Source organism: Coregonus lavaretus (assembly GCF_964263955.1).
Source record: "Coregonus lavaretus genome assembly, chromosome: 17".
NCBI classification, from domain to species: Eukaryota; Metazoa; Chordata; class Actinopteri; order Salmoniformes; family Salmonidae; genus Coregonus; species Coregonus lavaretus.
In genome coordinates, this window is record NC_140004.1 from 32050511 (window position 1) to 32064460 (window position 13950).

Here is a 13950-nt window from a genome sequence, read left to right on the forward strand (position 1 = left end):
AATCAAAATATATTTTATATTTGAGATTCTTCAAATAGCCACCCTTTGTCTTAATGACATAATTGCACACTCTTGGCATTCTCTCAACCAGCTTCATGAGGTAGTCACCTGGAATGCATTTCAATTAATAGGTGTGCCTTCTTAAAAGTTAATTTGTGGAATTTCTTTCATTCTTATTGCGTTTGAGTCAATCAGTTGTGTTGTGACAAGGTAGGGGGGTATACAGAAGATAGCCCTACTTGGCAAAAGACCAAGTCCATATTATGGCAAGAACAGTTCAAATAAGCAAAGACAAACGACAGTCCATCATTACTTTAAGACATGATGGTCAGTCAATACGGAACATTTCAAGAACTTTGAAAGTTTCTTGAAGTGCAGTAGCAAAAACCATCAAGCGCTATGATGAAACTGGCTCTCGTGAGGACCGCCACAGGAATGGAAGACCCAGAGTTACCTCTGCTGCAGAGGATAAGTTCATTAGAGTTACCAGCCTCAGAAATCGCAGCCCAAATAAATGCTTCACAGAGTTCAAGTCACAGACACATCTCAACATCAACTGTTCAGAGGGGACTGTGTGACTCAGGCCTTCATGGTCAAATTGCTGCAAAGAAACCACTACTAAAGGACACCAATAATAAGAAGAGACCTGCTTGGGCCAAGAAACACGAGCAATGGACATTAGACTGGTGGAATTTGTCCTTTGGTCTGGAGTCCAAATTGGAGATTTTTGGTTCCAACCGCCGTGTCTTTGTGAGACGTGGTGTGGGTGAACGGATGATCTCCCCATGTGTAGTTCCCACCGTAAAGCATGGAGGAGGAGGTGTTATGGTGTGGGGGTGCTTTGCTGGTGACGCTGTCTGTGATTTGTTTAGAATTCAAGGCACACTTAACCAGCATGGCTACCACAGCATTCTGAAGCGATACGCCATCCAATCTGGTTTGGGTTTAGTGGGACTATGATTTGTTTTTCAACAGGACAATGACCCAACACACCTCCAGGCTGTGTAAGGGCTATTTTACCAAGAAGGAGAGTAATGGAGTGCTGCATCAGATGACCTGGCCTCCACAATCCTCCGACCTCAACCCAATTGAGATGGATTGGGAAGAGTCGGATGGCAGAGTGAAGGAAAAGCAGCTAACAAGTGCTAAGCATATGTGGGAACTCCTTCAAGACTGTTGTAAAAGCATTCCAGGTGAAGCTGGTTGAAGAAATGCCAAGAGTGTGCAAAGCTGTCATCAAGGCAAAGGGTGGCTATTTGAAGAATCTCAAATATAAAATATATTTTGATTTGTTTAATACTTTTTTGGTTACTACATGATTCCATATGTGTTATTTCATAGTGTTGATGTCTTCACTATTATTCTACAATGTAGAAAATAGTAAAAATAAAGAAAAACCCTTGAATGAGTAGGTGTGTCCAAACTTTTGACTGGTGCTGTACATCACAGACGACTGAAATATAACAGAACCGTTTGACATATAAACACCAGATTTGCAGCGTGTTTTTAAAAATAATGTTGATTAATTATGAAATTATGAAAAATATTAATAACATTCCATTCGCATGAGAAAGATAGTATTAAATTAATCCTTCTACCCCCCCCACCCCCTACCCCCCCATAAAAAAAGAAAAGAAAAAAAGAACGTGGTTGTCCCACTGGCTATCATAAGTTGAATGCACCAATTTGTAAGTCGCTCTGGATAAGAGCGTCTGCTAAATGACGTAAATGTAAATGTAAATGTAAAAGAGACGGAGATATCGTGGACGTAGGTCGGGGTGCCTTGTAAGGACACGACGGCGAGCGAGTAAACTGCCTCTTCCATCAATTCTATTAGCCAATGTTTAATCATTTGAAAACAAATTGGACGACCTAAGATTAAGGTTATCCTACCAACGGGACATTAAAAACTGTAATATCCTATGTTTCACCGAGTCGTGGCTGAATGACGACATGGATAACATACAGCTGGCGGGTTACATACACTACATCGGCAGGATAGAACGGCTGACTCCGGTAAGACAAGGGGTGGCAGTCTGTATATATTTGTAAACAACAGCTGGTGCATAAAATCTAATACTAAGGAAGTCTCGAGGTTTTGCTCGCCGGAGGTAGAGTATCTCATGATAAGCTGTAGACCACACTATTTACCAAGAGAGTTTTCATCTATATTTTTCGTAGCTGTCTATTTACCACCACAAACCGATGCTGGCACTAAGATTGCACTCAATGAGCTGTATAAGGCCATAAGTAAACAGGAAAACGCTCATCCAGAGGCAGTGCTCCTAGTGGCCGGGGACTCTAATGCAGGGAAACTTAAATCCGGCTTGCTAGCTCCCCTACCTCTATGGAAGCACAGTTCCTGCTCAGCCCAGTCAAAGCTATTCGCTGCTCTGTCACCCCAATGGTGGAACAAGCTCCCCCACGACGCCAGGACAGCGGAGTCATTGACCACCTTCCAGAGACACTTGAAACCCTACCTCTTTAAGGAATACCTGGAGTAGTATAAAGTAATCCTTCTTCCCCCACCCCCCCATAAAAAAAGAAAAAAAAAAGAAAAGGTGGTTGTCCCATTGGCTATCATAAGTTGAATGCACCAATTTGTAAGTCGCTCTGGATAAGAGCGTCTGCTAAATTATGATGTAAATGTAATGTAAATGTTCAACCTAATTTCTACCAGCATGTTAAATGTGCAACCAGAGGGAAAAAACAACTCTAGACCACCTTTACTCCACACACAGAGAGGCGTACAAAGCTCTCCCTCGCCCTCCATTTGGCAAATCTGACCATAACTCTATCCTCCTGATTCATGCTTATAAGCAAAAACTAAAGCAGGAAGCACCAATGACTCGGTTAATAAAAAAGTGGTCAGATGACGCAGATGCTAAGCTACAGGATTGTTTTGCTAGCACAGCCTGGAATATGTTCCGGGATTCTTCCGATAGCATTGAGAAGTACATCACATCAGTCACTGGCTTCATCAATAAGCGAATTGATGACGTCGTCCCCACAGTGACCGTACATACATACCCCAACCAGAAGCCATGGATTACAGGCAACATCCGCACTGAGCTAAAGGGTAGAGCTGCCGCTTTCAAGGAGCGGGACTCTAACCTGGACGCTTATAAGAAATCCCACTATGCCCTCCGACGAACCATCAAACAGGCAAAGAGTCAATACAGGACTAAGACTGAATCGTACTACACCGGCTCTGACGCTCGCCGGATGTGGCAGGGCTTGAAAACTATTACAGACTACAAAGGGAAGCACAGCCGCAAGCTGCCCAAGTACAAGTAGAACAAGTATTTGATACACTGCCGATTTTGCAGGTTTTCCTACTTACAAAGCATGTAGAGGTCTGTAATTTTTCAAAAATCCAGAAAATCACATTGTATGATTTTTAAGTAATTAATTTGCATTTTATTGCATGACATAAGTATTTGATCACCTACCAACCAGTAAGAATTCCGGCTCTCACAGACCTGTTAGTTTTTCTTTAAGAAGCCCTCCTGTTCTCCACTCATTACCTGTATTAACTGCACCTGTTTGAACTCGTTACCTGTATAAAAGACACCTGTCCACACACTCAATCAAACAGACTCCAACCTCTCCACAATGGCCAAGACCAGAGAGCTGTGTAAGGACATCAGTGATAAAATTGTAGACCCGCACAAGGCTGGGATGGGCTACAGGACAATAGGCAAGCAGCTTGGTGAGAAGGCAACAACTGTTGGCGCAATTATTAGAAAATGGAAGAAGTTCAAGATGACGGTCAATCACCATCGGTCTGGGGCTCCATGCAAGATCTCACCTCGTGGGGCATCAATGATCATGAGGAAGGTGAGGGATCAGCCCAGAACTACACGGCAGGACCTGGTCAATGACCTGAAGAGAGCTGGGACCACAGTCTCAAAGAAAACCATTAGTAACACACTACGCCGTCATGGATTAAAATCCTGCAGCGCACGCAAGGTCCCTCTGCTCAAGCCAGCGCATGTCCAGGCCCGTCTGAAGTTTGCCAATGACCATCTGGATGATCCAGAGGAGGAATGGGAGAAGGTCATGTGGTCTGATGAGACAAAAATTGAGCTTTTTGGTCTAAACTCCACTCGCCGTGTTTGGAGGAAGAAGAAGGATGAGTACAACCCCAAGAACACCATCCCAACCGTGAAGCATGGAGGTGGAAACATCATTCTTTGGGGATGCTTTTCTGCAAAGGGGACAGGATGACTGCACCGTATTGAGGGGAGGATGGATGGGGCCATGTATCGCGAGATCTTGGCCAACAACCTCCTTCCCTCAGTAAGAGCATTGAAGATGGGTCGTGGCTGGGTCTTCCAGCATGACAACGACCCGAAACACACAGCCAGGGCAACTAAGGAGTGGCTCCGTAAGAAGCATCTCAAGGTCCTGGAGTGGCCTAGCCAGTCTCCAGACCTGAACCCAATAGAAAATCTTTGGAGGGAGCTGAAAGTCCGTATTGCCCAGCGACAGCCCCGAAACCTGAAGGATCTGGAGAAGGTCTGTATGGAGGAGTGGGCCAAAATCCCTGCTGCAGTGTGTGCAAACCTGGTCAAGACCTACAGGAAACGTGTGATCTCTGTAATTGCAAACAAAGGTTTCTGTACCAAATATTAAGTTCTGCTTTTCTGATGTATCAAATACTTATGTCATGCAATAAAATACAAATTAATGACTTAAAAATCATACAATGCGATTTTCTGGATTTTTGTTTTAGATTCCGTCTCTCACAGTTGAAGTGTACCTATGATAAAAATTACAGACCTCTACATGCTTTGTAAGTAGGAAAACCTGCAAGATCAAATACTTGTTCTCCCCACTGTATATATATAATTTTTTTCCTCAAACTGATTGGGTGATTACACCCCTGATACACACCACACACACACACACGCACACGCACACAGGGCTCTAAAGTGCGACCATACGCTCTTAGATATTTTGCTGTGCGACCTGACATTTTGTTTTTGGAGCACTAGTTCGACCACGAAAAAAATCCAGATAATAATTGCTGTAATGATAGGCTTCCAGCCAGGTCACCCGTGATACAAGTCAGTATTCAATGTCCATCCATGTCTGAGGACATCGGAAGATGGATGACATGGAAACCGGCCACTAGGGGCAACAGTGAGCTCATTGTGTACCGGATGGCGGATGGGCGTAAGCATCTGCCTCTGATTCTGCCTCTGATACCAAAGGATGCAAGTTCGAATCCAGCGATAGAAAGTTTTGCCTCTGATTCCAAAGATTGCAAGTTCGAATCCAGCAATAAAAAGTTCCGCCTCTGATTCCAATGGTTGCAAGTTCGAATCCAGCAATAGAAAGTTCCGCCTCTGATTCCAAAGGTTGCAAGTTCGAATCCAGCGATATAACGTTTTTTTGTTTGTTATTTTTTTATGCCGAAACCTTAACCATTCAGAGTTAATGCCTAACCTTAAGATTTCAGAGTTAATGCCTAAACTTAACCTTAAACACTTCGGAATTTGATGTTTGAGAAATATTGACCAAATGTCTAACTCTGACGTGAGACTGTGAGAGCTAGTTGAGGCTTCACTGTGCAGCTGTTGTTTCCAAATGCCCTACAGAAAAAAGCAAGCACAGATTCATTCAACCCAAAGCGTACATGTAAAGAATATTAAAGAATGCATCTGTGATTTGTATTTCTTACAACTTTCTACAGATGTAATGGCATGGGAATGCCTGTGTCTACCACTTTGTGCAGCCAGTTAACATTGCCGAAACAGTAATTTCTAAAGGCTTGCCCATAAACTTTCCAAATGAAATGTTAACTGCAAAGTAGGCTTACCTGGTAGAATGATATGATATCATGATTTGTATCAATCGGGTGGTCTTTTGTTTTGCAAACTCTGCTATTGCACATGCAGTACGGAAACACTGCCAGCCAAACACAAGTCTCTTGAGGTGCTCAATTGAAATTAAAGGGCAACTAAACCCTCCAAAATATATATTTTTGTATTTTCTTCCCAGACCTCAAAAGTGGTCTCCTGATGTGGTTTAAGCATTGTTGTGGACTTAGAAAACAACAAAATTGGATGTTGTATTTTTAAAAAGTTTAATTTTGAGAGTGAAAACCTGAAAACTGACCTCTCAGTTATTTGATTGCTTCATTGCTTGCATCAATTTTAACACATGCACGCCCGTGCACACACACAGTCAGATCCCAGGCTTTTCCTCCTCTTCCTCCTCCTCCTCATTGTCCTCCCTCCATGTTTCCTCCCAGCCTCCTCCCTGACCCTCAGGTAGGTCCCACAGAGCCAGTCCCAGTGCCTGAAGTAGGGGGCGTAGTTCCCCCTGTATATGTGGTGGTGTGCCTGGTGGAAGGGGGCCCCTCCGAAGCAGGGCAGCAGTCTATGGAGGGCCCAGGGCAGGTCATAGCCACAGTGGTCCTCTACGGCCAGCCAGGTGTTGAGCAGGTGGAACAGGGCCTCGCTCAAAGGGTGGCAGCCCACCACCCAGGCACTGGTCAGGGCCAGCACCTGCAGGGAGAGGAGCTCAGCCGGGCTGGCATCCTGGGCAGTCAGGGCAAAGGTAATGCGGTTCTGGTGGTGAGCCTGGTGGACCCTCCGATACAGCCAAGGAACCCTGGGGACCATACAGACAGAACTTTCATGTGTATGCACTGTATTGTGTTGGTTTATAACTTTGTTGTCTGGTTTACAACCAAATTATCAAAAATATGGCTGTGTGGTGAATTAAGAGGAGTAGCCTCTGGTGATTGAACCAGTGACCCCTGCAGTTACAGGGCGAGCCCACTACGCCCTGTGCCATAAAGGTCCAGACGTCTGACTCTTGGCAGATGCCATGATATGCTTACATACAGGAAGGCCCTGAGAAGCAATGTAGCATTGACGTGCAGTCAGGGTAGGCAGTGCTTACCCTGTGATAATTTTAAAAAATGTAAGCTGTTATGAAAAGCCAAATAAATAAATAAATTATATAAATTATAATTTTTTGTTATCTAATGTTTTTTCTCAATGATTCTGGTGGTTTTTATGCTCAATCTCAACATTTTCTAAAACTTCATCAAAACCTCAGGAAAGGCACCAGGGTATTCATGCCTTCCTTCCTGACTCCAGTCACTGTTGATGGACAGGGTCAGCACAGGCCTCGCTTCATTCGTTGCATTGAGACAATTTCATATTTTGCGCATGCGTATTGCCTAAACATGTGTGGGTAAGCCTGCGGTAAGCTCTGCACATTTGGGCGTGTCTACATAATTTGGCGCTCACATCCCTTGAACTGAACGAAGCTAGCAACAAAAACAGCCTGACAAATGGACACTATACTGCACCTCAAACAATTTTCCATGTTGGATTTCCAAGGAAAACTTGGCATAATTAAGAGAGGAAGACCAACACCTGCACTTCCTGACCATCAGAGGAAGGGACAGAAAATCATCAGCTCGAATGCACCACACTCGGCCTGACAGACCCATCAACCCGGAGCAGACAGCTGATCTGAGATCAGAGGAATGTTTTACAACATTTTGGACAATAGTGTTCCAATGAAAGCCAGGTTTGATAATTTTGTTATCCTTGGCCCTACAACGCTGTCACTGAGAGGTTCACCCTAAAAGACAGACGAATAGACTTCATTTATAAGTAAAGATAGGCCTAAACACATTTTCCTTTGCAATTTGTAGGTTAGGCTACTGTTGAATGAAAATGAGAATACATGTAGACCATATCCCTTTGATGCATTTGATTTATCAAGCTAGAATTTCATTTGAGACCGTTTTTTGAAGTTTTTAACTGCATTTTTCAGTCATTTCAATTGTTGGTATGGACATTTTGTTAGAACCTTATTTATCATATATGTGTGTGCAATACTATTTCACATAATAATATTATTGTGTGTGTTTGTGTGTGTGTGTTTGCAAGCGTGCATTGGAAGAATTGTAAATCCATTGTGAAAGGCTATGGAATTTGTGTTGCAAATTATTCGAGAAGTGTGCAATTGCCGCCTAGAATTCGGGGTGTTCCTGCATGTGGGCATTCCTGCATCAGCAGGAATCCCTCTTTATACTTCTATTGGTAATTTTTTTAGCTAGGACAGGCGGGAGGTGGGGCGCTCCAGTACAGTAGGTGCCATTAATCCACAATAACGTTGAGGGCAGGTGTTTGGCAGGCGGGAGCGAAGGACACTGTGTGCTAGCTTAGTCAGCTAGTCCTAAGGAGGACCCTGGTACACAGCAGACAGGCGGCGGGGGCGACACCATGTGTTAGCTAACTAGCAAGCTAGCTAGCTAGCACAAGGTGTTGCTAACTATCAAGCTAGCTAGTACACGGTGTCGCCCTAGCCTCCCGTCTGCTGTGCTAGTGGGAGGCGGGGACGACCGGTAGACAGTCTCATTCACCCCACTCCCGCTAGCTAGCAAGGATGACTCCAGTACCAGCAGGCGGGGGTACTGGAGTCATCCTTGCTAGCTAGCTATTTCCCTTTTGGCCCACATTCAAAAGTGTCACACAAGCATGAAGAAGTGCTCGTGGGGGGGTTCATATAAGTGCTTGTGAGTTAGAGTTCATATAAGTCATTTTAAATCAATTCATTAGGCCCTAATCTACGGATTTAACATGACAGGGAATACAGATATGAATCTGTTGGTCACAGATACCTTGGATCAGAAAACCAGTCAGTATCTGGTGTGACCACCATTTGCCTCATGCAGCGCGGCACATCTCCTTCGCATAGAGTTGATCAGGCTGTTGATTGTGCCCTGTGGAATGTTGTCCTACTCCTCTTCAATGGCTGTGCAAAGTTGCTGGATATTGGCGGGAACTGGAACACACTGTCGTACACGTCAATCCAGAGCATCCCAAACATGCTCAATGGGTGACATTTCTGGTGACTATGCAGGCCATGGAAGACCTGGGACATTTTCAGCTTCCAGGAATTGTGTATAGATGTGAGATGGGGCCGTGCATTATCATACTGAAACATGAGGTGATTGCGGCAGATGGATGGCATGACAATGGGCCTCAGGATCTCGTCATGGTATCACTTTGCATTCAAATTGGCATTGATAAAATGCAATTGTGTTTGTTATCCGTAGCTTATGCCTGCCCATACCATAACCCCACCGCCACCATGGGGCACTCTGTTCACAACGTTGACATCAGCAAAACGCTCGCCCACACGATGCCATACATGCTGTCTGCCATCTGCCCATTACAGTTGAAACCAGGATTCATCCGTGAAGAGCACACTTTTCCAGCGTGCCAGAGGCCATCGAAGGTGAACATTTTCCCACTGAAGTCGGTTACGATGCCGAACTGCTTTCAGGTAAAGACCCTGGTGAGGACGACGAGCACGCAGATGAGCTTCCCTGAGTCGGTTTCTGACAGTTTGTGCAGAAATACTTCGGTTGTGCAAACCCACAGTTCGATCAGCTGTCCGGGTGGCTGGTCTCAGATGATCCCGCAGGTGAAAAAGCAGGATGTGGAGGTCCTGGGCTGGCCGGTTACATGTGGTCTGCGGATGGACTGCCAAATTCTCTAAAACGTTGGAGGAGGCTTATGGTAGCGAAATTAAATTTAAATTATGTGGTAACAGCTCTGGTGGACATTCCTGCAGTCAGCATGCCAATTGCACGCTCCCTCAAAACTTGAGACATCTGTGACATTGTGTTGTGTGACAAAACTGAACATTTTAGAGTGGCCTTTTCTTGTCCCCAGCACAAAGTGTACCTGTGTAATAATCATGCTGTTTAATCAGCTTCTTGATATGCCACACCTGTCAGGTGGATGGATTATCTTGGCAAAGGAGAAATGCTCACTAACAGGGATGTAAATAAATTTGTGCACAACATTTGAGCGAAATAAGCTTTTTGTGCGTATGGAACATTTCTGGGATATTTTATTTAACACTTTACATGTTGCATTTATATTTTTGTTTAGTATATTTGGATGAAATGTGTCCATATATTGGTATTTTAGTGCCACCTATTGGTTGTAACTGTGGATGCTACATCGGGCTATAGAGCCCCACAGTGGAGGTGTCATACAGAGAAATGTTTCCAAATGTTTTTCCACCATTCACTTTTCCCATAGGGGATTTTAGAAACACTTAAAATAAAGGCTGTGTTTCGTGTAGGCTTACCTTGGTGTGATGTTTTGATACCCATGTAAATCTCTCTCGGACAAGTTGACTTTTATATTCGGCTTTATTTACTCTCAGATTCAAAAAATCTTATTAGCATCAATGTAGATATCATGCAAAACTACAAATTCCTGCAAGCTCCTGCACATCATCTCTAGCTGACACCTTTGCTAACAGGTATTGTGTCAATTTAAAACTTGCACAAGACAGTTCACAGCATCACCCATTTAAAGAAATATAGCCAATTTATTCATTCCTACATTTAGTTAGCATTAGGTAGTTAATCCAGAGATTCTTACCTTCACTTCGATTCAGCTGTCTCTTCCAGATCATCATGACATTTGTAGTTCTTTATGATAGCAACATTAGCATCTAATTAGCATTTATTTTTTATTGAGTAAATGCAGGCAAATATATTGATCAAAGTCACCTTGTCCTAGAGAGACTTATACTGTTATCAAAACGTCATGCCAGGATAAGCCTACACGAAACACAGCCCTTATTTTAAGTGTTTCAACAACAAAAAAATATCAGAAAAATGAATGGTGGTTGGAACCATTTCCCTGTTTGACCACTAGGTTTTATGGGTATTATGACTCATACTGTGGTACTCTATAGCTGAGCTGAGCTGAGCAGTGTCATTTTATCGGATGATATGAAATATGCCGCAATATTATGCACAACCTGAAGAGATTTTATTCCAACTGTCTCATAAACAGCTCATGTAAATTGAGACCTGCTTATTTGCAGTTGAATCACTACACATCAAAGTGCCTCATAAAAACAAAAAACTTTCCGATGCATGGAATAATGCCATATAAAGAACAGCGCATCGAATAAAAGTAGGCACGCGATAACCTCCGCAATGAGCACTCTCCAGGATGGCGCGAGTTCTGGAGATATATGATTCCGAACGCTTTGGTAAAGCGCGCTGGCCGGGAGAATAGTTGTCAGGTATTTGATAAAAATCCTCCAAAAGCAGTCAACCCATCTCTGCAAACACAACCCCAACGGTTCAGCGTTCCTAGAGATCCTGTAGAGATGTATCCTTGGCCAGAAACATCCCAGCGCTTCAAATACTAGAAAAGGTGAGCAGAGGAGAAGGTGGATGAGGAAAGCGAAGCATGCGGGCAGGTAAGGTGACATGAGGAACTCCCGTCGCGCTCGCAGATCATCCCACAGCGCCTGGAGCAGTAGTCTATCTCCATTTGGGTCCCCATGTTGATCAAAAGTACAATTCATATCAGCCATAGGCTTCATATTTAATCAAACCAAATTTCCAACACGACGTGTTCTCAACATCTAACCAAGTGTTGGCTATTTGAAATATTGGCAGTCCTCTCCAGCAATTTCCCTCCAACTGAAGGTAGACTATGAATTTAGTTATACAAATCCTTATTTTTCTCCTCCCTCATGGTTGGGAACACACCCACTGCATTTACAGAAATTCAAGGTTGGTTCAACGTTATTTAATTGTAAACCAGTGTGAGCCTAGTGGGCAGGCTTGTCTGCCCTTTGGTGGGAGGGTAGTAGATTCCTATAACCAAACCTCTTGCATGGGTCTCTCTATGGTTAGGGCCGGATTCAGAAATCATAGGCCCGGGCTTTTTATTTTATTTTTATAGCCCCCCACCCCTCTTCCCTGCACACCATACTTTTCTGTAAACAAATCCTTGCACCAAGATGCAATTCGATGCGTGTTAAATGTACTGTTGAAGAAAAATATCCTTTATAATAAAGCCATAATGTTTGCCACATGGCAAAAGGCTACAGTTGAGCAGAGGCAATTTTTGGATTTCCACACATGGATTTTTAAAAAATTAGCAGGGTCCGGAAAAAATCAGCCTTTTCATCTTTTTTAATACAACACAAATGACCGAAATTAGTGGCTACACTGACTGACAAACTGAGATCAATCTGGTCTTGAATTTAAACAAAACATAGCCCAGGCCAATGAAGCGACACACAGATTGTACAATACATTTTAAGAGGAGATATATATATATATATATATATATATATATATATATATATATATATATATATATATATATATATATATCATAGGCTACAATAGGCTACTAAATACAATTTCCAGTGACACACTGACTCACCTAATGATGCAGATGAAGGCTACTCACAGACCGGTGATGGCCGATGCGCTCGTCGTGGCAATAGCCTATCTCAAGATTAGCTACTTTGAAAAACAGTGCTACTGTTAGCGAACATATTGGGAGTTGTTGAGAAACAAATAGTTTCTAGCAGTTCTACAGACAGATTAGTGTTCTCTTTTCCGCAGTTGCTTTCCAAACTGTACGTTTTTCCCGCGATTGTATTTTGAAATCTGCAAAAGGCAAACCGACAGCCACAACCAACCATATAAATATAATCCATAGATGGCAGTTCCCATTCATATCAGGAATGGCATCCATTGCTACTGTACACATGAGTTTAACAGTCAAATTGCCAGGGTGAGAGGTTACAAAACCCTTCTATGGATTATATGTCAATGGCCACAATGCAACAAGCGGTATATTTGCGAGGCTGCCCAAACTGCACGCTTCCTGACTGTAGGCATACCGGTAAATGTCAAAAATAAAGGAAACACTTGAGTAAATGAGGGATACAAAGTATATATTATGGTGTGGGGTGCATTTTCCTGGAATGGTTTAGGTCCACTTGTATAATCTATACCAAGCCGCATTGAAACTGTTCTGGCAGCTCATGAAGGCCCAACACCCTTTTTAAGGCACTTTATGTTGGTATTTACTTTATTTTGGCAGATACCTGTATGTGCTTGTGATAAAACCTAATCCACCGTTATTTTTTTAATAAACTATTGATCCTCTGTGGCTACATTATGCTCTCTGGTGTATTTTGAACATTGAAAGGGTGCTCCTGTGGTTGGATAAAAAATGATAATAATAACAAAAATACCTTCTTTTTTTGGGGTTTGACTTGCAGATTTTGCCTTATGCAGTTAATTAAAAAAAAATTATGAATCAGGTTACCCAACCAAGGCAGGTCCCTCCCGTTACCCACCTCCTCTCCTCCCCCATCTGATGATTAGCAGAGCGGTAGCAGGCAGCAGCAGGCTGTCTAAACTCATTGCGAGCAGGCTCCTGAGTCCTCCAGTGGTTGGCGATTGCAGTAACAAAATACAATATCTATCTATATTTTTGTATTATTTACAGTTAAAGTCGGAAGTTTACATACACCTTAGCCAAATACATTTAATCCTAGTAAAAATTCCCTGTCTTAGGTCAGTTAGGATCACCACTTTATTTTAAGAATGTGAAATGTCAGAATAATAGTAGAGAGAATGATTTATTTCGGCTATAATTTTTTTCATCACATTCCAAGTGGGTCAGAAGTTTATATACACTCAATTAGTATTTGGTAGCATTGCCTTTAAATTGTTTAACTTGGGTCAAACGTTTCGGGTTGCCTTCCACAAGCTTCCCACAACAAATCCCACAAACGAATTTTGGCCCATTCCTCCTGACAGAGCTGGTTTAACTGAGTCAGGTTTGTAGGCCTCCTTGCTCGCACACGCTTTTTCAGTTCTGCCCACAAATGTTCTATAGGATTGAGATCAGGGCTTTGTGATGGCCACTCCAATACCTTGACTTTGTTGTCCTTAAGCCATTTTGCCAAAACTTTGGAAGTATGCTTGGGGTCGTTGTCCATTTGGAAGACCCATTTGCGACCAAGCTTTAACTTCCTGACTGATGTCTTTATATTTTGCTTCAATATATCCAAATAATTTTCCTTCCTCATGATGCCATCTATTTTGTGAAGTGCACCAGT

At 43.0% G+C, this 13950-nt stretch overlaps 1 protein-coding gene across 1 annotated transcript; it reads right to left on the bottom strand.

Annotated features, from left to right (window-relative positions):
• Positions 1–6164: 6164 nt before the first annotated feature.
• On the bottom strand, positions 6165–11400 carry LOC311145139 (cholesterol 25-hydroxylase-like protein; the record flags this gene model as incomplete). Its single annotated transcript, XM_084181333.1, has 2 exons — positions 6165–6624; positions 10937–11400. The coding sequence occupies 2 exons, from the start codon at positions 11398–11400 to the stop codon at positions 6165–6167; spliced, it is 924 nt and encodes a 307-aa protein (XP_084037459.1).
• Between the last annotated feature and the right edge of the window lie 2550 nt (positions 11401–13950).